At 39.4% G+C, this 23760-nt stretch overlaps 1 protein-coding gene across 15 annotated transcripts in view; it reads right to left on the bottom strand.

The window, feature by feature from the left end:
• The window catches only part of Astn2 (astrotactin 2), a 908742-nt gene that overhangs the window by 327916 nt on the left and 557066 nt on the right, over positions 1-23760 (bottom strand). For all 15 annotated transcript variants that reach the window (XR_015439761.1, XR_015439763.1, XR_002396623.2 and 12 more), the window contains one exon: positions 8641-8829. Coding sequence is in view for 12 of the 15 variants with exons in the window: in XM_087182849.1 (XP_087038975.1) it covers positions 8641-8829 (189 nt within the window). In the remaining 3 variants the exon portion in view is untranslated. The remainder of the gene's footprint in view (positions 1-8640; positions 8830-23760) is intronic.

Below are 23760 nucleotides of genomic sequence, written 5' to 3'. Positions count from 1 at the left end.
TGTGTTCATATAAAAACATGGCAGTGTAGCTTGGTGGTAAAACACACACCTAGTATTGGGAAGACCCTAGTATTGGTTTGATGCTAAGCATCTAGCAAAAAAAGTATGACAGTCATCCTGCTCTTTTCACATATGTGTCATGGGGGAAACACCTGCCTATGGGCCTCCAAGACAGGCTTTGAAAAGAACAGTTTCACAGTATCAGTCGTGCTTAACGGCATCAGAAAATAGACTATAAGATGCGAGAAGGTGATAAAAGGGAAAAGAAATGGGGAGAGGTAGGTGAGCAAGACTGATGTGCAGCCCCTCCAGGTTTCCTGGTTCAGCTTTGTTCTGTTTGGATGGATCTGCTTTCCTTTTGGTCAGAGGTCTATGCTACTCATTAAATATGTTTAATAGCATTCTAGAGGCAAGAGAGTAATATATTACTATAACTTTTGTATCTGGGTCTGGACCGATGATCAGCTTTCAGACAGGAAACATGAGCACGTAAATCCTACATTCCTAATGGGATATATTTCAGTGCAGATGATCCATCCAAAGACAGAGAGGTGGCATTTGAAGACACAGGTAATATAACACGTTGGGGAGATTATGTCTTTCTGAAGCATGGTGTAAGCACTCCAGGGAGGAGGACATTCTGAGCTCCCACTCCTTCCATACTGCTAGCTAATCTGTCTCCTGCCACAAACACACAGAGGCCGAAGGGCTGTGCTTCTGCCTCTACCCGGACAGTTTCATCAAAACGCTGTTCACCAAAATATGTATTATTTAGGGGAAGTTGAGAGGGTGACTCTGGCTCCAATCCAGAGATGAATTTTGGGGCAATGCAATAAAAAAAAAGTCATCATTCACATATAGTGAATAATGTCATATAGACTTCTGGAATTGGAGAGGAAGGAATGCAGTTGAGGGCAGAAGAAAATATGTTTATTTACAGCCCACTATGTGCTAGGATATTTGCTTATTAGCCAGTTAAATCCTTACCACAAGTCTCTGAGGATATTTTGAAGTAAAAAAAATCACAGTTTAGAGATGAAGTTCTGAGGGTTTATAGAAGTAAAGAGCTTTGTCCAAAGCAACATAGCTAAGAGATGACAGACAACGGATTTGGAGACTATTCGTTTTTCATAGCAGCACCCAAAACTCCAGCCAGGCATAGAATCAAGTTCTTGTAGAATCATGTACCTGGAGGGGACCTTGGCTGCAGATGCCTCTTTAATTATGGAATTGTGAGCCCCTAGTGGTTCCTGGGACCTCTTTGTTGCCTGAGGAAAAACAAGGAATAGGTTCCAATCTCATTTAGTTATCACAACACCATGAAGCAGGTATTGTTCTTATAATTATTACTAATCTAGCGATGGAGAAACTCAGGCTTACTTAAATAATGTGCCTATGGTTATACAGTTAACAAGTGAAAAATAACTTATACCTCCGAGCCTTGACCCTTAGACTCTGGTCATCATATTCCAAAATTTTGGGATCATGTGACCCACTTGGAAATATTGAGAATTCACTTTTTCAGCCTCCTTATCCAGGAAAAGATGGTAGACTTCAGTGCAGCTCCAGGTGATTCCTATGATCAGGTGACTAAGGAGCCACTGGCTATCAAGGTACTCTGGCTCAGAAGCCCTGGCTCTTTATCTGAGATATGCACCAGCCTTATTCACGTACAGAAGAAGTAATAGAAACCAGAGAGGAGAAGGACCAAAGGTGATAACAGCTGGAAATAGCAGAAGAGCATCAGAAACTCATAGAAGTGAATGAGAGCTTGGTGGAGGAGGAAATGGCCAGGTGATGTGTAAAGGGTATAAAGTTTTGGTTATGTAAGTTAAGTAAGTTTAGAGACTTAGTACATTAACAGCATGGGTCCTATAGCCATCAGTATCTTGTTTACAATTACAGTTTTCTAAGAGCACACATACTATGCTACCTAAATAAATGAATAAGAAATAAAGGGGGTGAAATAAAGGAGGTGAGATGATACTTTGGGAAGTGGTGGTTATATCTATGTCCTTAATAAAGGTGATGGTTTTATAGGTCAGTACTTACCCCTAAACTAATGAATCATATACATTAAAAATGTTTAACTTTTTTACATGCTGAGGATATCTCAACAAATGGTTTTAGATAATTTATAAAAGATGAAAATCAGCTTTCTAATTACAGTGACTATGATGAAAACCAATATTGACTTGGCTTCCCTAGAAAGAAGTGATGAGAGTCAAGTTTCTTTGATCTCTAAATGAGGAATAATTATAATAACATTACCTGCTATCTGGTGTTGTGATAATTAAATGAGATTGGCACCTGTTCCACATTTGTACTCAGCAGACCAGGAGATCCCAGGAGCCACAGAGAGCTCCAATTCTGTAATTAGGAGGAGTTAGACAATGATCACTTCCTGTACGTGATTCCACAGGAACTCAATCCTGTTCCTGGCTGAGACTCAACATAAAGTGTTCGGTGTTTTCATGAGAAGCTAACAGGGCCTAGCTCCCATGTCTGCCATTACCTACACTAGCATTCACGGAAGCACATAATAATGATTCTTTTTTCATCCCAGATCCCCAAGTACTAGAATGACCAATGACCCTGCATTCTGTGAGAGGCATAGGGTAGGATTGACACATCAACACTTTCAAGTCAAGCCCTTGAGGTTTTGAAGTTATTTGTTCCCAAAGCACAAACTAATGCATACATTCATTTCTTTTTGCAAAGTCAAGTTGTTCATGGTCATTTCTGGTAATAGGAATTAGAAAGAGCAAGGAAGAAAATACGTAAACTATGTGGTAAGGAAAAACACACATAAAAATATATACATGAATAAAGAAGAGAAAGGGGAAAGGAGGGGAAGAAAGAGAAAAGAAGATCCAGGAATAGCATGTGCAATTAAACAACTCTCAGGAAAGAACCAGAAAAGCCCTAGTCCAGAACAGTTTTGCAGGCCACTTCATCAGATCTGACTCAGTCTTCTCAGATGGGGAATAAATAGATGCCACTAATGAAGACCAGCTTTTCTCAAATTCTTATAGACAGCCCTTCTGTCTCACCACGAGTGGGTTTGGGGTGTGGAATCCTGAAATACCACATGTTATCCAAAACTGTCCTCTTATGCTGTATAATATGCACATCTGATAAGCAGACCAGATTGGAAGGTGCCTTTCTAGTAAATCTCTAGAGCTCTTCTGAACCTTGTGGGTCATTCTTGATGCCTGTAAGCAAATTTCTGTCATCAGCAGGACTGTCTTATTTTTGATGATGAAGCTTTTGCAAAACCTACCATTGTAATTTGCTCAGTCTCCATTCTTAAGCACCCTCTCCTAACTACCATTTCTGAAACTCGACTCAATAATAATTCTTGACTGATGTTGATCTAAATCCCTGCAATCTATAACCTAAGTTGACCTTTTCTACTTATAAGAATGAAGTAGGATGGATGAAGGCAGAAGAAGGAGGGAGTGAAACCCAACAAATAAACAAACATCAAATCCCACCACGCTTTGGCAAGTTTATCTTGCTCCAACCATCTGCTGATTTCCAGGCTGATCAAGAGCTAAAGGAAGGAGATTCTGATGGTGACACCACAGGGGTCATTAAGACCAACCCTGAGCACCAAAAGAGATTAAAAACAGACAGCCTGACATCGCTACTCAGGTTTAGCAGCAATTCAGACATGAGGTCATTGGCTCTTCACGCTCCCACAGAACTTGACATTTTACCAAAGGCTTTTATGTTCATTCATTTCCACTTGAACCCAATTCCTAATCTCTCTCAACACCAAGTCTCTTAAAACAATCCTCATTCCTTCCCCAGGAACAAACTATATTTTGACTTTCATATGAACTCTGTGTCCTTCTTTCTCTTTCACTTCAGTCTCTTCTTCACCCCTTCCATCCTTCACTCTTTCCCCACTCCCTCACCTTTTTAACACATACCTCTTTATCTAACTCTTTTCAAAGCTCTCTCTTTTTAATTATCTCTATGCTCACTATTCCCTCCTGTCACTCAGACTCTTCTGTAGCATCTCCCATCTTTGATTCTGACTGCTTCTCTTACACACTTTCCCTGTCTCAATCTCCTGATGTGTCTTTTAAGTGTGTACCGGACTTAATATTAACGCGGTATTATGACCTTTTGCCTGGTCAGGGGTCCTAAACATCTCCCCATGTGCATCCACCAAAGATAGGCTGCAGCCTATGTGTGGCAACCTGAAGAGGTGCCCTTCCATGGGTGGCCTTTGCCTAAGATCTCTCCTTCCTTATGATCTGGGCATCCTCCTAAGGCATCTGGGTCCTCCCTCTGTACTGACAGCAGGGATAGGACACATGGCTGTCCTCACTATATGCTAACATAGACTATGCAGGAATTACATATGTACCTCATTGCAGAACTGCAAACGAGGGTGGAGTCTGTCTGAGAGTTGGGATCTCTATCTTTTGGTCTCAGAAGAGACCCAAATCAGTATGTACACTTGGCAGATTAAACTCTTTCCTGTGCCTTAGTTTCTTTATCTATGCAACGAAGATTAAGTCTGAACTCATTAATCTTTAAGCACTTGTGTAGTTCATAGATTTTACATTCTGAAGCTTTTGTAAAGTAGAAACCAGGTTGCTTTTTCATGGAATTTCAAGAGAGGAAATGAAAATACAGAGCTGTCTTCTACCACCAGGTGGTAGAAGGTGCTAGGTGTGGTCACCCGGAGAGCGGTATGGAGGAGAACAAAGCAGAGCTATAGCTGTCTCATGAAGACTTTAGCTGATAGAGAGTTGGAGCTCCCAGGCCAGGCAGTTGTCAGGAAATGAGGCCTATGGCAGAATGGGTGGCCATGTCTGCTGGCTACTCCCTGGGGGTGGACCGGAGATTACTTAGAAGAGGAAGGGAAGGAGGAGGAGGCGGCGAGAAGTGACAACAGCCTTGGATGCTGAAAAACTTTAAGACCTTCCAGTACATGGAGGACAAAGAAGCTTCAACCTCCCTCCTGTCTGGGACTCAGGAAGGGAGACTTGAGAAAGCCCAATTTAGACTCCTCAGAAATAGCTGGCTTCTCCCTAAGCGAACTTAGCATGTAGCTCCAAAAGGTGACGAGGACTGGGGATGAAAACAACTGCAAGGAAAGTTTCACTGAAGCCAAAGATGAAAAAGGTTGAACAGAATGAATTACTGTTAATATAGCTGTAGTTTGGAGAATCCTCTAGATCTTGAGGCTGTCATAATGAGGAAACCCTGCTATATTCCCTGTAATCCCTCCACGAGCAGATCAGGACAGACACAGGATCTGCTCACTGAGAGGCCTCCAAGCTTGGGGGATTGGGAACAATGAGCAGTGGTAGAGGGTGATGGAGAACTCCTGATGGGGAGGAGATTCCATCTGAGCCTTTGAGTGCCATGGTCTTTATTACCAGTTTTGTCAGTGGGAAGATAAGCATGTTGGGCAATAAGAAGACTTTGTATCATAGACCACCCCTATAATCACTTGCTTTGTGACCCAGTTTCTTCCCCATAAGTAAAAGGAGAGCCCAAGATTCCAAGAAGTCCCTTCAGGATTTAGCATATTACAACTCATGTGAGGTCATCTGATCCTTGATCACATGCCAGCCAGTCCCATAGTTGCCATGAGGGATCAAATTGCATCAGCTATGTAATGTGTCTATCACAGTAGCTGGCGTCTGAAAAAAAAAATACCTCCTACACAACACAGCAGTAGAGTTATGCTAGTTTTGGGTAGAGCTGAGATTCTAAATCAGATTTATCTGAAGTTCTGTTTTCCTGACTCCTTTTCTGTTTATCCATATGTCTGGGCCTTTGAAGGCCCCTTTCTGGACAAGAAAATGCCTTTGTAGCTCTCTCTCTCACGGGGCACTGATCTTTGCTATCACTTCAAACTACAGTTTACATGCCTTGTCCTCTGAGGAGCCCTTTTCCCTTCCTTCTAATTTCTTTCAAAAGGCTTCACATGATAACTCTTTGGGAAGCAATGGCATTCCTTAGAACACTGTTTTGCAAATTAAATTTTGTTATTATTTTTCAATTGTGCATGTCATCTTTCATGTTTGTAAATTCTTTCCTCAAAGGGATGGGATAATTTGGTTTTTTCTTTTGGTTTTCAAGCAGCATTATTCTATCCATCATGATGCTCAAGACAAAGTCTCATAGACTATTAAGATTATAGAAAACTAACACTGTAGAATCTCAGTGTTGAGCAATAGTTCACCTGGACTTCCTTGTATTTCTCCCAGAGCTTTTTCAGTAAATTTGCATTCAGCTTTAGCTTGAGCATCTTAGAATTGAAACTTACTCTTTCCTGGGGTGGGTGGATCTGACTCTGCCAATAACATATTATGTGGCTGCCAGTCACTTCTGTCATCTGACTTTTCTCTCAATTGTTCCTTCTCTTGCAACTGTTCAGTGGACCTTATAACTATCCTCCCAACAAATCCCATCATTCTAGTTGAATCCACTAACATTTTGTGTACTTTTCAGAACAGATACCTAATCGACCCCCATTTGCTCTTTCTTCCATGCAATCTACTTCCCACAGAGCTACCATGAAGTTGAAAAATGCAATGTCCCCTCTAATACTTCCCTCCTTCAATGGTTGTTAGAATACAAACTTGACCTACAAGATCTGCACGCTTTTCCACTGCCTACTGCTCTAGCTTCATTCCCTTTACTTACTCAGCTTCAACAATGATAAGATATTCCTTGAAAGCAACCAAGTTCATTTTCCTCTTAGAATATTTGGCTCTGCTTGAAATCTTTTGCATGCTTATTGCCCCAGTGTTAGCTAGATAATACTTCATCCGAACAAGACACACCAAAGCCTCACTATTGGTATCTAACCCAACAGAGGTACCTTCACAACTCTCCTCAAATCAATTTAAATCCCATTATTAATTGCTTTTTTGAAATCCTGTATTTCTTCTTTATTCTGTAAATTAAGTAAATTTTAAGATACCCCTTTCTTCTATGCCTGAGTGTCATGGGATCTGGGGCCATCTTTATCTCATTTTCTATTGTGTCTTCAATAGCCATCATGGTACCTGGGGCATAGGAGATGTTCACAGAGCAGGTGCTGACCACTAGGATGAATACTTTTAGTGAGTTTACATTTCCTTTTTTACTCTCTAAAATAAGAAGAGGGGGTAAAGGGTGTTAAAATACAAAAGAAAGGCTTCAGAGTCAGGCTCACATTTGAAACTGGGCTCTGCCTCTCACTGGGGGTCACACTGCAAGCTGCTCAATCTATCTGGAACTGACTTTTCAGTTGTAAAGTGGAGGCCCCGTTTTCCTCAAAAGAATCTCATAAAGAAGTTCAAATGGCATTATGTTGGCTCTCTCTCACCTCCTAGGAGGGGATCTTTGGTAAGTTATTTTAAATTTCTGTTTCTCATATCTGTAGAAAGGATATGATAATAGTTTCTGCCTCCCAAGACCAGTGTGAGGATTACACAAGTTAATAGATGATAGAAAGTTCTGGAATATCCTACATATGTCCTGAGTTAATGTTGGTGGCCACTATTATTATTAGTGATAGTAATAGGAGTGAAGAGCTTAACATGAGTGATCCTTAACAACAGATAGTTACATCATCACTCCTGCTACAATGATGACTACTACCAGTGAGACGATGTGGTGGGGACAGTGATGACTGTGATTGTGACTTGGTCTTAGTTCTGCATTTTTATATGACTTCAAATAATAAGGATGATCTAGCTTTGAAATAGCACCCTACTGCATTTCCATGAAAAACTACTTACATTTTTTGCCTTAACGGAGTCAACTTTTATACATATAACAAGTCTTCTCACTCTACCCACTTACAACTCTTCAGATTTTGAGGCATGAATAAGTCCCATCAAAGTTTTCCAGGAAGAATAACCTTGCTATCTTCAAGGGGGTTATTTAAGAGGGGCTTTCACTGTTATCTTGAACGTCTAATCTTACATAATCTGGCCAGTCAAGTTATGGTTCTATTCCTTCTCATATCAGGAGTGTTCCTTTTTATGTTTTAATTTTCCATGTACTGTTGTATCATTAGTAGAAAAAGAGGTCATTGGCATATTACTGGGAACAAAATGACAATTTCTGAACAGAATTACCAAGAGAGAGTTGAGGGGTGTGTGAGTGTGTGTGTGTGTGTGTGTGTGTGTGTGTGTGTGTGTCTATACATATATAGACAGAGAAATAGAGAAGGAGAGGGGAATATAATAAGAGAGAGGTATTGGGTGTTTCTGGGTGATGGGGTTTTTGTTTTCAACTTCACTGAATGTCTTTATTTTTGAACTGCCTGAATAGCAGTGATAGGATACTTACTTCTTAAAAGACTAAAAGATTAATTAATTTTAAAAAGTTCATTAGCTTTACTTTCAAGGATGATTTAAGGTTAAACTCAAAATATGGGGACAGAGTTAGAAAATGGGAAAGTAGGGCAAATAAGGGCTAGGTCAATGGAAAAGGAATATTACAGAATGACTTTTGATGCGCTGAAACACTCCTTGGATAGGTATCAGTGATCTTGGGGGAGATGTTCACCAGTATAACAGGTCTCTATTCCACTATATTCATGGTTTCCTCCCCATGTGCAGATTCTGGGTCCATGACCAACAACGTGCAAATGTCTGTCCCTAAAGGACATACCTGAAAGTCATCTGGAAGACTTGGCCTTGGTTCACATGCTGGGTCCTGTTGTTGTAACCATGTAGCATCTCTCCAAAGAGGGTGTCATTGAATTTGGAGTCAGGTTTGAGGCACTTTGGGCCCTCACAGACATCTGAGAGCATCAGGCAGGATTTTCCATCAGGAGCCAGCTTGTATTCCTCCACACAACTGCATGATAAAACAGAAGCAAGAGTTAGCTCTGCATCCCAGGTGCCCCATTGCAGGTGACCTAAAACCAAAGCCTTCTTTGCTTGTAAAACAGGTCAGAGTTTAGAAATGGAGACAGCTATTTTGACTGGGATCTATCTAGGGCACAGGTGTCTAGAGAGAAGCACATTAATCCTGCAAATTGGTAAATTCAAGGAAAGTCATTTGTGACATTTTGGAGGAATTGAGGGGGAAAACCAGCATGCACATCCACACACAAAGCAAATTTAAAAATGGTTTTCCATGAACACACAGACTTTAAAAAGCATGACAGACCAATTCACGGGGAATTATCAACTAGTTGCTCAAACAAGAATCTGTTCTCAGTCTATCTGTCGACCAAGGCTGAATACTGTAGCAAAAACAAGGTTTTTATCGCCTTTGGAGCACAGAGGTGACCCTTCCAGAACCATGGACAGCACCCACGGCAGCAAGCACAGCTTCTGTTCAATTATCAGTGCTAGCAGGCTCAATGGGCTTCTCACCATTCCTGACAGCCAGAAGGGCCCTTGACATGTCTTTGAGGCAGAGATGGGCTCCTCTATGGATCAAACAAGCATATGAATTAGCTGTGGAAGTAAGATCTGCAATTGGGGATGTCTGCGGGGCGGTGGGGGGGGATTTCTAAAAAAAGCATGAGGGCACTAGGTAGAGGTAGAGTGCGGGAAGGGGAGCAGAGATCTCAGGATTTGAAAAAAATCAATCCAGAAACTGAAATTCTTTGAATGTCTATTTTTTATTGTTCTGTACTAAGCACTGGGTTTAGAGTATGCATAAATTAGCAAGACAGACAAGAGAATAAGTTGCACAATTGGAGAGACCTGTACAAATGCCATCCTTAATTCTTGTGAGCTATGTGAACCCAAGCAAGTCATTTAACTTCTTTGGTCCCCAGTTTCATCATCTGTAAAATGGGAGAGAGCCTCCTATCCTATTAAAGGTATTACCTTAATTCACTAGGATGCCATGAGATCATATAACATATTCAGTTCAAACATAGGAATTGTGAGGTATTTAACAAAATAATTAGATTAGTGGCAGAAAGGGTGGTGACTCCATTTACTGACCATGTTCTATCCACTGGACAATTTACATATTTATTTTCTCAGTATGAATGAAGATAAATGTCATAATTCCTACTGTATACATATGCAAAATGAGGATTCAAAAAATTAAGTATGTCACATTGTGAGTGACAAAGGTGGCATTCAAATACAGGTATGTTTAGCAACCAAAGCATCTTTTCTATTCTTGTCTCCTAGTGACCTGGTCATTTCTATTTGCATGACGTCCCCCTGGGTAGGCTGTTAGTTTGGGCCAGTATAAAGCAGGCAGCTCTTATTTGCCCTTCCTTTATTGGAGTGGAGATCCACTGAATCTGACTGCACAGAGATTCAGAAACTGATGGGATAAGGCAGAAACTGTGAGGTTGTTTGGGAAAAAACTGTACCCAGGATATTGGAACCAGTAAGTCATGAACAGTTTTGACCTATAGCTCAACTAGAGGCAGAAAATAGGCAAGCAGAGCCAAAACCTTGACCCAAGACCATTCAAGTGAAAAGCCAGGAACTTCTTATGCATGAAGCAAGCTGCCACTCTTTCCTTGATTTTCCCTGGCCCTCAGGGTACTGCACTGATGCCCTGACTGGTTTTCCAATGTTTGTATGTTGGTCCCTAAAGTAAAGTACAAAGCCGTGGGAAGAAGGCCCTCTTCTGGAGTCTAGGTAAAATATATCCACCTTGTTTTTTCATCTACTAAATATGAGCAACTTCATTTCAATATAGTTGCAGTGCAGATGAAGTGAATGCATATAGCATACAGGGCATTCGATATGTGGTCCATAAAATCTAGTTCCACTAATTATCCTAAAAGTCCCCAATACATATGAAAAAATGGTTTTCTGTGTACACCAGGAAGAACTCAGAATTCCCTTCATCTCTCTCCTTCCCTCCTTTCCTCCCTTTCTTCCTCTTTCCCTCTGTCTCTTTCCTCCCATACTCACATATATACAGTTGTGCCCCTGTGAATAAACACATCGTTGTAAATGAGTAATCTCTATCAAAATCTACAGAGTAAAATATCAAAGCTCTTCACTTTCCTGCCCCTGTGGTTATCACTGTTATCTGTTGTATACTCTTCTACAGTTTTCTCAATGCATTAAAATACACATTCATCTATCTATCTATCTATCTATCTATCTATCTATTGATCTGCACATACATAGCTTTAATAATAAACAGACAAAACTGCACTATATATTATTATGAGACATGCAACATGCATTTGCACCTAATGTTATTATTGGTTTTTTTCCAAGTCAGTAACATACACATCTACTTTTTGAAATTGTTATTTGTTATCATACAGTATGCATCATGATGCTTTCAACTAATTTATATTGCTGGGCATTATATTTATATAGCAGTTTGTTATTACAAGCAGTTCCATAATGAATATATATATATATGTATATATACTGGATATATATTATACTTCACATATGTATGTTCTGTAAGACAGGAAATCTTGAGTCATTGTCTTACGAATTTTAAAATTGAAGTAGATCTACTAAATGGCCATCTATAGAGGCTCTGTTTATAGCCCTATCATTGATGAATAAGAAACCCAATTTTTCCACATTATCCATAGTCATTACTGTCACTGTGTGACAGAAAAAATAATTAATTTTCATTTGGAAATGGATTTCCTTAATTACTCATTAAGTCCATCTTTTCATCTTATGGTCATTTATATTCATCCTTCTATGCATGCTTGTGTGCTTTGACCATTTTCCTACTGTGACATGTCTTTTTCTTATTGGCTTTTATATCCTCTGCATATTTTCTGGACAGCTATTCTTTATTTTCCATTTATATAGAAAGTTTCTTCCAGTGTATACTTGTATTTTAATCTAATCTTTGATGTCTTAAAACCTCTATATTCTGGTCCTTTACTCTTTCTGAATTTTGTGCAATGTTCATAAAACCATAAGATAACAAAATATCTCCTTGCATATTATTCTAGCATTTTCATCTTTAGTTATTCAATATGTACAGAATTTGTTGCTCTATATGGTGGAAGTGCTTATTTTATGCTCTTAAAAAACAAGATCTTGCTGTGTAGTGCAGGCTTCCCTTGAACTCACTGTGTAGCTCAATTTGTCTTCAAACTAAGTATACTCTTGCCTCAACCTGTCAAGTGCTGTGATTAAAGGCATGTACCACTGTGGCCAGCTTAAACTACTTTTTAAATGGCACAACAATAATCATTTCACATTAACTTTTTTAAAAAGAATAGACAATTATCTTTTCACTAATTTGAAATACCATTGTATCATATATTAAATCCCAATGTATAGTATATATACATGGCTGGGTTTTTTCCTGTATAATTATCTCTACATTTCTGCACCAATTCTACATTATTTCAATTACTATAGCTATATGTCATGTTTTAGATATGGTAAAATAAGTCTCCTCTGCCTCACAAATACCAACTTTCTATTTCAAAATTTTATGACTGTTCTTCCTTATTTTCCCTTTCAAATTAACTTTAGAATCAGCTTGTCAAAGTCCATATAATATCCTAGTGAAACTCTGGGTGGCACTGTATTGAATTTGGGTGGGGATGCATTGATGGTGAAGGAGAGAGAGAGAGAGTAACTTTTATTTGTATGTTTCTGGGCTTTTGGTTTGGGCAAGAAGACTTCATTTGTTATAGCAACAAAGCTTATTTTATCCTGACTAATATAATATCTTCATAATTTGGAAATCTTCTAATTTAGAAGTAGAGTTTGCATTTCCATTCACTACCTATTCTTTAAAAATTTTTACTGAAGCTTCAGGCTTTTGATTTTTTTCAGGTTTTTGTCTTGTGGGGTTTATTCATGGGCATCTACAAAGGACACTATACTCTAGAGGTCACAAGCACGTGTTGGATCCAGGCAGACAGAATCTAAACCCTGATTCCACCACCTATTTGCTGTATGACCTCAGACAAACTGCTTACCCTCTCTGTACCTCCTTTGTTTATCAATAAAGAAATTCCTAGCTTGTAGTGCCACTATAAGGATAAAATGTGTTATGTATGAATACGGTGTGCCATTCTGCAGTGAAAGATATTATTATTAGTCTTTTCTACATCAGAAATAGGATCATTTTTTCCCCCATGTGTTTTTGCTTATGTTTCCTAATTAGTTAAAGTAAGTTGAGAAAAGCTATTCCTGATTTTTCGTAAGCAGCTTTTACATCCTATCAACATGGGGAAAATATATCTAACATGTCTACCCAAATTTCCTATATGTCTGAGGACATGTTAGTTTGGGAACTAGGGTAAGAGAGTAAGTTAGAAAACTGTCCTTTTTGTTCCTTTCTCTGGGCCAATTTATACAGGATAGTGGCTGTTTATTCCTTGATGACTTTAACAGGGCTTACACATAAAAATCCCTGAGCTCGATGTCATCTTGTCAGTCATAGATATTTAGTTCTCTTATCGTTTATTTCTACATTATCTACCTATTAAATTTTTTTATGTCATCCAAGCTCAAACTTGGAAATTTCTCTTTGCTAAAGATATAATACATTTTACCATGACTTTCAAGTTTTTTGGTATAAAATTGTACAGGGTATTCTCATTGAATCTGTCTTATCTTTGGTGCTTCTGTAGTTATGTCTCTAGCTCATTCCTAATGTGTTTATTTGTGATCTTTCTCTCTCTCTCTCCTTTTCTTTTGAATAGGCTTTTGTATTTTACTGGTGGGGCTCCTATTTTTTTCCTGTTCTATTTCATTTACTTCTGCTTTCATTTGTATTAATTCCTCCCTGCTCTTTTTTTTACTTTATTTTAAAATTCTTTTTCTGGCTTTTTGAGTTAAATGGTTCCTCTGTTTATTTTCAATCTTTTTAGCTTCTTAATAAATGCCACGAAGCTTCTGAGTACAGCTTTGCCCACATCCTACAAATCTGATATGCAGCCCTCCTGCTCCTGCTTATTTCTAAGGAGGTGACAATTTCAGTTTGACTTTTTTCATAGCCAGGTGGCACTTAGAAGGTAGTATTTAAAAATAATTTAAAATTAGATTTGTTACTTTTATTATTAATTTTTAATATTTTTGGATTCTAGTCAGAAAATGTAGCATGTATAATTTGTTTTGCTGAATCCCTTGAGATTTTGTTCCTCTTTACTTAAGCTAGGCACGAGGTGTAAAGTTCAGATTTTGAAGCTAGCTAAAGATGAGTTCAAATACAGGCTCCACTAGCTACCAGCTATATGAAGGTGATCAATTCTGTTAACTTCCCTAAGCATCAGTGTTGTAATCTATTGAATGAGGATATCTACAACACTTATTATAGACTTGCCATGAGAATCAGGAATAACTCAGGTAAAGAATGAAACTGTATTTCTCACATCGTAGATGAGCAATGCACCAGCTATTGTGCTTATTTAATTGTTATTATGAACATTTTTACTTTATCAGCCCACTTATATTTTCCAGCAAGTGTAAATTTATTTTCAGAGATTCTTATATCATAGTTGCTAGCTTCTCTAGAGATTTAGATTTCTTTCTTTCTTTTATTTTTTATTTTTTGAGATCTAGATTTCTTAAGGGTAACAGAGTTGCTATAATTTGACTCTTTTTTTCCATCAAGGTACATGATTAGGAATGTTTCTGTGCCATTCATTGGAAAAAATTATACACACAGTTTATTTTATACATATAATTATTATATATGTTAAATAAATGCATCATAACATATTCGTGTATAGTGCAGGTACACATGCGTACAAGGCTCAGTCTTCCCTTGAAGATTTCACATTCAAGAGAACATTTTTTGTATATATGACTTTATTTCCTTCTTATAATCTGTAATAGATAGAATAATGTTTCCTCCAAATGTCCACATTGTAATCCTCAATACCCATTAATGTAGGTTGGATAAATGTCCCCTTCTGGTCTATGTCTTTAACATTTTCTTGATGCCTTGCATCACCAGTGGTACATGGATGACTATTCCATCGGATGGACTGTTCCACTGGTGGTACAGATAGTTCTAATCACTTTTATAGATCTTTTTTTACTAACAAAATAAATAAAAAGCCATCTGATGGGACAGTCTTGATGTGTCACCAGTGTCTCAAGCTACTCAGCAATAAGAGAGACAAATCTTTCCCCCACTGTGAACATGTTAAAGCTTGGTCATCAGCCCATGGTTCTATTGACACATGGGACATAGTGGAAGGAAGTTAGATCACTGGGGAGCTTTAAGAGGCTATTAAAACTCAGGTACTTTTTTGTCTCTCTCTTTTGCTTTCCAGCTGCCATGAGGTGAGCAGGCATCTCCATCATGCATTTCCATCAAGAACTACTGCGATGCTATAGGCCCAAAGAAGCAGGGCCAACAGACCATGGACTGAGACCTGTAAAACTGTGAGCCAAAATAAATCTTTCCTCCTTATAAGTTTATTTATCACAGATATTTTGTTATAGTAATAGAAAGCAGACTGACACATCTGTGAACAGACTAGCTTACATAGCAAGAGAAGGTTTGCAGATGTGATTAAAGTGTTTGAAATGGGAATATAATTCTAGATTATCTAGGTGGACCTAATAGAATCACAATTATATGGAGAAATCAAGGAAAGAAATTGTCTCTAGCACCTGGAAACAGATTCTCCCTTAAAGATTCCAGAAGGAATACAGCACTGCCAGTACCTAGATTTTAGGAATTCTAACCTTTAAAACAGTAAGATAATAAGTCTGTGTTATTTAAATCCTTAAAGTTTGTCATGATGTATTACAGGGGAAAAAGGAAGTGCATAACCTTCACAGGGAGGCAATGCTCCCACTGTGAGATGACAAAAACTGAGGCTCAGAGAAGTGACAAGTCAGCATTGGTGCTAGGAATTAAACCTAGGAGTTCATATTTCAAGACACATGTAATGGGTGTGTGTGAATGCAAGTGAGTGTGTGTGTGTGTGTCTTTAACCATATTACAACTGTAGGTGCATGGTGATTTTCTTTTTCCTGAGGATGGAAAAATATTACTATTTAGCAGAAGAAGGAGGGAGAGATAAAAGGTCTGGAGTCTGCTCAGTAAGACCCTTAGAGATGTAGGGAGAAAAAACCAGGGACTCATAAAGGCTCTGAGTTTTGAAATGTGAGCAATTCTTTCCCCCAAGCCACCTTGGGGTACAGGAAGATTTATGCGAAGGTCTATTTATTTGTTAGTTTCTTTTTTTAATTTCATTTTTTGTATGATGCCACATAATTATACAGCTCCTTTAGAACATTCTGTCATCTGGGAGATTTTCTTACAGAAAATCTAAAGAGCGTAGGCTTCAGGAAACCAGCCAAAATCTGTATGAAATTGTATTTATACATATGCCAAAATGCAAAACATTAAAATAAGTACAAAGACATAATCTGGGCATTTTAGCTGAAGGCAACAAATGTGTTACCCTTAACACATGCATTGCATTGCAGGGAATACCAGAAGTAGCTGTGACTAGAGATTGTGCCGCAGAGCCCTGTATGTGTTTAGCCAAGAGCATGTTTTATTTAATCCTTATAGCAATATTGTGAGAAAAGTATTTTCATTCCAACACTGCAAGTGAGGACCCTGACTCTTGACACTCATAAGCACTTTGGAAAAGCCAGGACCTTTACCTGAATCTTTTTACTACAAATCTAGTGCTCTTTCCACTTTAGCACAAAGCACTTTCCCCAATCTGCCTTTTGCAAAAGAGGAAACTAAGATCTTCTCCCCAAAATGGCATTGTGTCCAAATTCTCAGAGATTTAAAAAAAAATTATTCATCTATTTACTTGCTTATCCATTCATTCCTAAATGATCTATGGAGCCAATTCTTTTGAAATACATGTATGTGTTAGGTTGTCGTCACTGTGACCAATACCTGAGACATACAATTTAAAGGTGTAAACATTTCCTTTTGCTCATGGTTTCACAGGTTTCAGTCCATGGTCACTTGGCCTTAATCCTTTGAGCCTGTGGTGAGGCAGAACTTCATGGCAAAGAATGCTTGGCAGAGCAAGGCAGGTCACCTTAATGGCAACCGTGAAGCAAAGAGAGAGCTCGCTTTTATAACAAAGCCCCTCACCTAAAAAGCTATTAATTTATGAAGCCAGAAATGAATTCATCCATTCCTGAGGTCTCATAATCCAAACACCTCATAAGACCTCATCCTCAAACATGGCTAACTCTGGAGCCCTAGTCTTTATCACATGAGTTTAAGGGGGGATATTTGAGATCCAAATTATAAGAATATCCTAGAAACTTATTTTCTTAGAAGATGGGAATCACATCCTTAAAAAATACAAGAATAGAAAAAAATAAGGGGAAATATAATTTTAGGAACTGCACACCAGGCAGACTCTGAACAATGTGCGAATGAACCTAAGCAGCCTATCACCAGGTAACAGAGAATTAGGCTCCTCTTGGGCGGACACTGACACTGAGAAATCCCACCCTGGGGTTATCAAGGCCAGGGCCAGCAACCAAGGACTGCAACTTTGTGAACGTCATAGGAGTCGTTCTCAGGAAGAGCCTCAGTCCCAACATCGGCCCAAATGAAGATCAGTAAGATTATTCTCAGAATGGTCGTGGTCTGGAGGTTTCACTCAAGGTAAAATTGATAGTTTCTATAAAATCTATTTTGAAGGTAATATATTCAAGACTATTCATTAGAAAGAAGAAGAAAGGCAAGGATCAGGATTCCATGGGGGAATTCTAGCCTAAATTATACAGCATAGTTTATCTACTCTAAGATATCCAATCATAGTAAGAAACACTAGCATCTAACTTAAGACTAAGATAGAAAAGTGGGGAATTTGCCAATTCAACTCAGTCAAATCAATAGTAAGATTTTTTGAATGTCATAGATATTAATATGTGGAAAATATTGACATTTTACAATCAGGTGGATGGACTTTATGTGTTTCCCTCAATTCTCTGTGAAAATTTCTTACAACTGAGCTTTTGCAAGTTCTTAAACAACAGGGGATACAAGGCTATAATGTTTAATAAGAACATGGTATGTGGGAAGTAGAATGCAGCTCAGTGGCAGAGTGGTCATTTAGCATGAGAGGGCCCTGGGCTCAAGCCTTATCACTTATCACAAAAAAGATTTGACAGGAAAATATTCATTGTTAAGTATCAGAGGTCAAAGGCACATTGTTCAACCATAAATTAGGGGGAAAAGGGCACAAACCCTAGCCTAAAAGGTGGGCACTGCCACCAAACTGAAACTAGTCACTAATAGTCAAAACCAAAACCATTGTATCCATTTTTGAGTTCAGTGTTGTCTAAAAACCAGAGCTGACTTCAGCTTTGACAGAGTAGGTAAGTGAGTTCTCGCTAACTGTGAATATTAACCAGGTGTATTTATCTCCTTCCCTTCCCAAAATTACATGAAAGGAACATTAGACAGATATGTTGGTACAGATATTTGAGTCAGGACATGTTCTTGAAGCACAGGTATTAAAATTTATTTTCATTGAAATTATAAGTGAGAGATACTTGGGATTTCTCAAGCTCTTTCTCAACTTTACATCCTAATTGGCCGTGAGATGCCTTTGGGCCTCAGTTTTCTTCTCGGAATGACCTGAGAAATATTAAAACTGCAAAAATGTCAGGAAAAACTGTACACCTCCTGAAAACAAAACAGAAAACCACAACTTCGTTTCCCCAGGCAAGGACAATGTATAATCCTCTATATTTTATTTTGTTTTGTATTTTTTTCCTATTTACCATGGTTGCCAAGAAGCACAAAGCTAAATTTACTTCATTTTGAGTGACTGTCAATTCAGACTCCTGAAACAATTTTCTCCCTTTCCCTTTCGCTCCTTACAAATGGCTCTGATCATTCCCATCTTCATATTAACAGATTTTAAAATATGTGCTGGATTTATGTGGATAAAATTAAGTTCTCTTGGAAGTGTGTATGGTAGACATGGTAAATACACCCACACAAATGAAACAGACCGACACGGTTGCTAGGTAACTTGCCCTGGTCTTCACAGAAGGTAATGCTTCCTCACCTGTAAGATTCCTTCTAATTGCTTCAGCTCAGTATCCAATGACCTTCTCAATCTCTCTTGCATCGACTTGCTTCTGCCTCCTACCCTGGTACCTGTGCTCTGTCATCATCGATCAAGGCCGAGTGAAGCTCAGAGCCAGCTGCTCCCAGTAGCCTCTTTGCCGCTCTTGGGCAAAGACTTTTACTCAATACTTCATTGTATTCTTAATTTCTCATTAAAAAAGAAAACAAAAAACAAAAAACCTGGGCACAGAGCAGGTACAACAAACCTTAGGAGGATGAATTCTTTAATTGCACTGAAATAGTTCTGAAGTAGTCCTTGGGTCAAGCAGTACCAAATGGCAACACACACTCATCCCCCCTAGACATACACACAAGCGACCAGGACACAGTATCTGCTCATGAGAAGCTCATACTGTGACACAACAAGACAGGAAAGTATCTTAGTCACTGAAACACAATACCTGATGCTCACAACTTGAGGGAGAAGTTTATTTTGATTCATGGTTTCACTCCATGGTTAGCTGGCTCCAAGGCAGTAACAGGATGGCAGGTGGGCATAGGTGAGCCAGGAAGCAGACAGCAAAGAGAGGAGCCAGGGTGGGAGATACATCCTTCCAGGTCATCCCCCAGTGACCTGCCTCCAAGCAAGCCCTTCCTTCTAACAGCGCATTAGCAATTCAGTATTAGGCTCCCATGATCCAATCACCATCCAAACACATGAGACTTTGCGTGAACATTTTTGTATCTAAACCATAATAGTAATGAACCGAGCAATGGAGATACCACAGGGAGAATTATAGGAAGTATGCTGTGTGACTCCAGAAAAAGGATGCTTTTTCCAGTTTTGGAGAATTTGGCTTCCCAAGGATTTGACAATCAGGGCAACTAGGCAGAGTTCACCTGAGAGAGGTGTCAAGATTTCCTGGGATAAATTCAAATGTGAGGAAAATATAAGTATTCCTGTCTCTTTTAAGGGGGCCCGTAGAGAAAATAGTCTTTCCTACACTAGGCCTAACTCAACTTGATAAATTCTAGGCCACTATTTAAATAATTTCCATTTGAAAAGATGGCTATTTGTATCTTTTACACAGCTCTGGGATAACTGCACATCTACTCCTGGCCTTCCTGGGAAGAAGTTGAAGCGTGTACCAATACTAGAAGATCAATCAGAGATGTCCAGGCTAAAGGACCAGGGACAAATGGAGGAAAGCAGAGGCATGGTGGAAGAGAAGAGGGTTGATGAGGGGAAACAGTTACATCAAAATTCCAGAAGCTGAAGCCAAGAGGCCTAATGCCACTTGTATGCAGCTGGCAACACAGCCGGAAAGGTCAGACCAGGAACAACTTTTTTAGCCATGTGTTGTAGTTTATATGCAGACGTCTCCAAAGCCTCATACACTCCTAGGTAGGGCTTCTGAGAGGTGAGTGGATCCTGGAGGTGTCATAATCATCAGTAGATTAGTCCACTGCTGGGTTTATAGCTAAATGTGAGGTTGGGAGGTGAACCCAGACAGAAGGAGGCTGCGTGCATGGTCTGGCAGGATTGATCTCCTTCCCATCCCCTCAATCACTCTCTTTCTTCCTGCCACCATACTGTGAGCTGTTTCTCCTCTGCAATGCCCCTCTGCCATGCTGCCCTTCCTTGGAGCCAGCCGATTATGGACTGAAACCTCTGCAAACGGTGAGCTGAAATGAACCTTTCCTTCTTTAAGTTGTGGGTGTTGGATATTGTGTCCCAGCAATGAGAAAGTAACTAAGACACAATGTTAAAAATAGCAATTTAGTAATTACAAACTTGCCACCTACTATGTGTCAGGCATTGTTCTAGGTGCTGGAGAGAAGAGTTGTGGGTAAAATATAAAATTCTGTAATTGAATATTTAAATGAGATGGTTCTATGACCATAAGATTAATTATTAGTATGGTTTACTGGGAGCTTAATTATGACAGCCCCTGTGCATGTATAATTTCCTTAAATCCTCATGATGGTGCTATAGTCACTTCTAATTCTGCATAGAAGAATACAGGCTCAGAGAAATTGGGTGACTTGCCCAAGACTACATGACTAGATAGATCCTGAGAGCAGCAACTCAGATTAGTTCTGTCTTGATTGGGACTGGAGCACACAGGCTGGGTTTGAATCGCGAGGTGCCCTCCATCCCACTTACCAGCTGTGTGACCGTGAGCAAGTCACTGAGCCACTCTGTACTCGATTTTCTTAATAAAATGGGAATCATAATAGTACCTCTGTGGCAGAGTTAAAAGAAGTAAAGGAGCTCATATATACAGTGTACTTAGAAGAGTCATGCCTTATAAATTGTTAGCTGCCATTACTAACCCAGCAGCAGACAGATTTATTAAATCTTCTCCTACCAAGGAAACGCTTAAGAAAGGGCATAGAGCTTTTGCCAAGTTGGGAAGGTCTTCTTGAGTGAGGGTTGTTGTTTGCTCTACTTAATTCAATAGCATCCCACTTTGCTCTCAACCACAAGCACCTGCGAATAGCCTCCATTGTTTATAGTGCTTCTAACAAGTGTGGGTAACTCCTCATTTGCATCCTTAATAGCCAATTTTCAAAGCATGTTGAAACTGCAGTTGGTTTTTGGAGACCTTGGTTTTATTTTATTTTATTTTATTTTTGTACTTTCTGTCTGTATTAGATGGGCTTTAATAGCTCACAATACTCTGTGCCCTATCTTACTTAACACTTTCACATACCATTCATGGGTGAGAATGTTAGTAAGTCCTGCAGTCACAGAAAGAGAAACTGCACTGTCAAGGGTATTAGGTCACCAAGCAAGTGGTGACTATTATTAGGATAATTCACCATTACTAGGATAATTATTAGAATAATTCACCATTATTGGGATAATTCATCTTAATTATTACTCAGTATACAATTCTAACTCTTTGGAAGTTACCATTCCAAAGGACTTTAAATACTGAAGTAAATTTTAATGCATGTGTTTGACCCTCACAACAATTCCATACAGAGGATATTTTTATACCTATTTAACAGATGATGCAACTGAGGTAGAGCTGTTAAACAACTTGCTCAAAGTCACACAGTAAGGAGGCAAAGAGCTACATTACTTGTCTATGACCTTGAGTATGTTAACCTTAAAGGAGTAAGGAATATAAAGCACTTTGCACTCTTCCCAGGCCTCATTATACTAAGGAAGGCATTTATTAACATTTTACAGATGAGGAAATATAAGGTCAAGGGTCCCGCGATGCATGCTGGTCAATGCCTAAGAGAAAGACATGGGACTGGGTTTAGAGTTTATGTCTGTTGAATCCAAGGTTCCCTGTCCCGGGCTCTGAATGGAAGGTGCCGATTGCTTCTGATGTCAAAATCCATTATAGCTGCGGCTGCTGCTTTTACTGTTGTTATTTTCCACTGAAGAACACCCACCCCTCCCCAGTACACAGAGAGGAAAATAACAACGCTAAGAAGCAGGCTGATTCTGTATGCAAGCCTGCAGATCTAAGTCCATGCATAATTTACTCAACACTGCCCTGCAGTCACTTAAGCTGAGGAGAGACGCCATAAATTCAGGTCTGCGTTCGCTAATTTACTTCTTATTTATTTTACTGATACATATCTGGGGCCCCCAGAGAGCTGCTCCAGCACCTGCTTGAAGGCACCTGCAGCCCCCTATGTAACTGGGGCAGGAAAAGAGACCCTGAAATAAATACTGAACTCTGTGCACTAGAACAGTGCAAGTTAAATTAATTTCCTGGTAAGCTGGGATTAAACCTACACATGCTCCCATCTCTTTTTGTTGCCATACATAAGACAGTAAAGGTTGCTAAATCTCTCATTCTGCTTTTCTATTGTAGTAATGAGATCACTGGGCATACTTCTCACAGGAACAAGGGACTGTTTTTCTGAGTCACAGAATATTGTCAAAAGATGAGCAAATTTTCCAATACGAAGACATAATCAGAAAGGGAATGAAGAGGAAAAGAAAAATGCTGTTATTTTCTTGAGTGGTTACTAAGGACCACACGCTACACTCGGTGCAGTATAAGCAAACGATAACTCCTGTGGCACATACGGAAAACAGGTGAGTTGGAAGAAATCTTAGCTGCGGTTATACAAAGATCTCTTCTTTGAGGTGGTTAAACTGTGGCCCAGAGAGAGGAAATGACTTGTCCCAGATCACTCAGCAAGTCAGTCCCAATATGTCTCCCTCTTTCATTCTCATACTAATTTACAGCGGTAGCTCAGTGCTACAGCACCAGCCTGGCATGTTTCACCCCTAGTGGCACAAAACAAACAGTAACAACAAGCACCTCAGTTTGAGGTGTTCATGAGCCAGAAGCTGTACTACAAGTTTTATCTGCATAATTTTCTTTACACCTCTGCTCCCCAATTAATTGCCTTTACTTTTAGGGGCATTAAGACATAGAGAGTCTAAGCGTTGAACTCACACTACTGATTTACTGCAGAATCTACTTCCAAGCTTGGGTTAGGCACATGCAAATCACCTGTGCAACACATCTAGTGGTTTCTTTGTGGACACTTTTAAGATCTTGGCTTTTGTCTCCAAACTGCACTGACCAGAGCCACAAGTGGAGATGAAGAAGGGCACACAAGACCTCAGTGGGAGAAAGGTTCTGAAGCTAGAAGAAGCATGGAGAGGGGGTCCACTGACTGCCTGAATTCATCATTTTTTCCTGCATCTATTCTTCTGCCCGATGCCCAACTTGTGATCCTCTTGCCTCCTGCTTTCTGGGCTGACACAGAAGAGGCACAAAGGCCATTTCCTAAAAGGCCACCTGCAGCCCTGGACCACTTTCCCATGCATGCCCTGCAGCTGTGTGGGGC

Source organism: Heterocephalus glaber, unplaced genomic scaffold (genome assembly GCF_053883595.1).
Source record: "Heterocephalus glaber isolate CG9 unplaced genomic scaffold, H.glaber_assembly_v1.0 deba00001479, whole genome shotgun sequence".
In the NCBI taxonomy this organism is placed as follows: domain Eukaryota; kingdom Metazoa; phylum Chordata; class Mammalia; order Rodentia; family Bathyergidae; genus Heterocephalus; species Heterocephalus glaber.
This window is presented reverse-complemented; position numbering and strand designations above follow the sequence as displayed.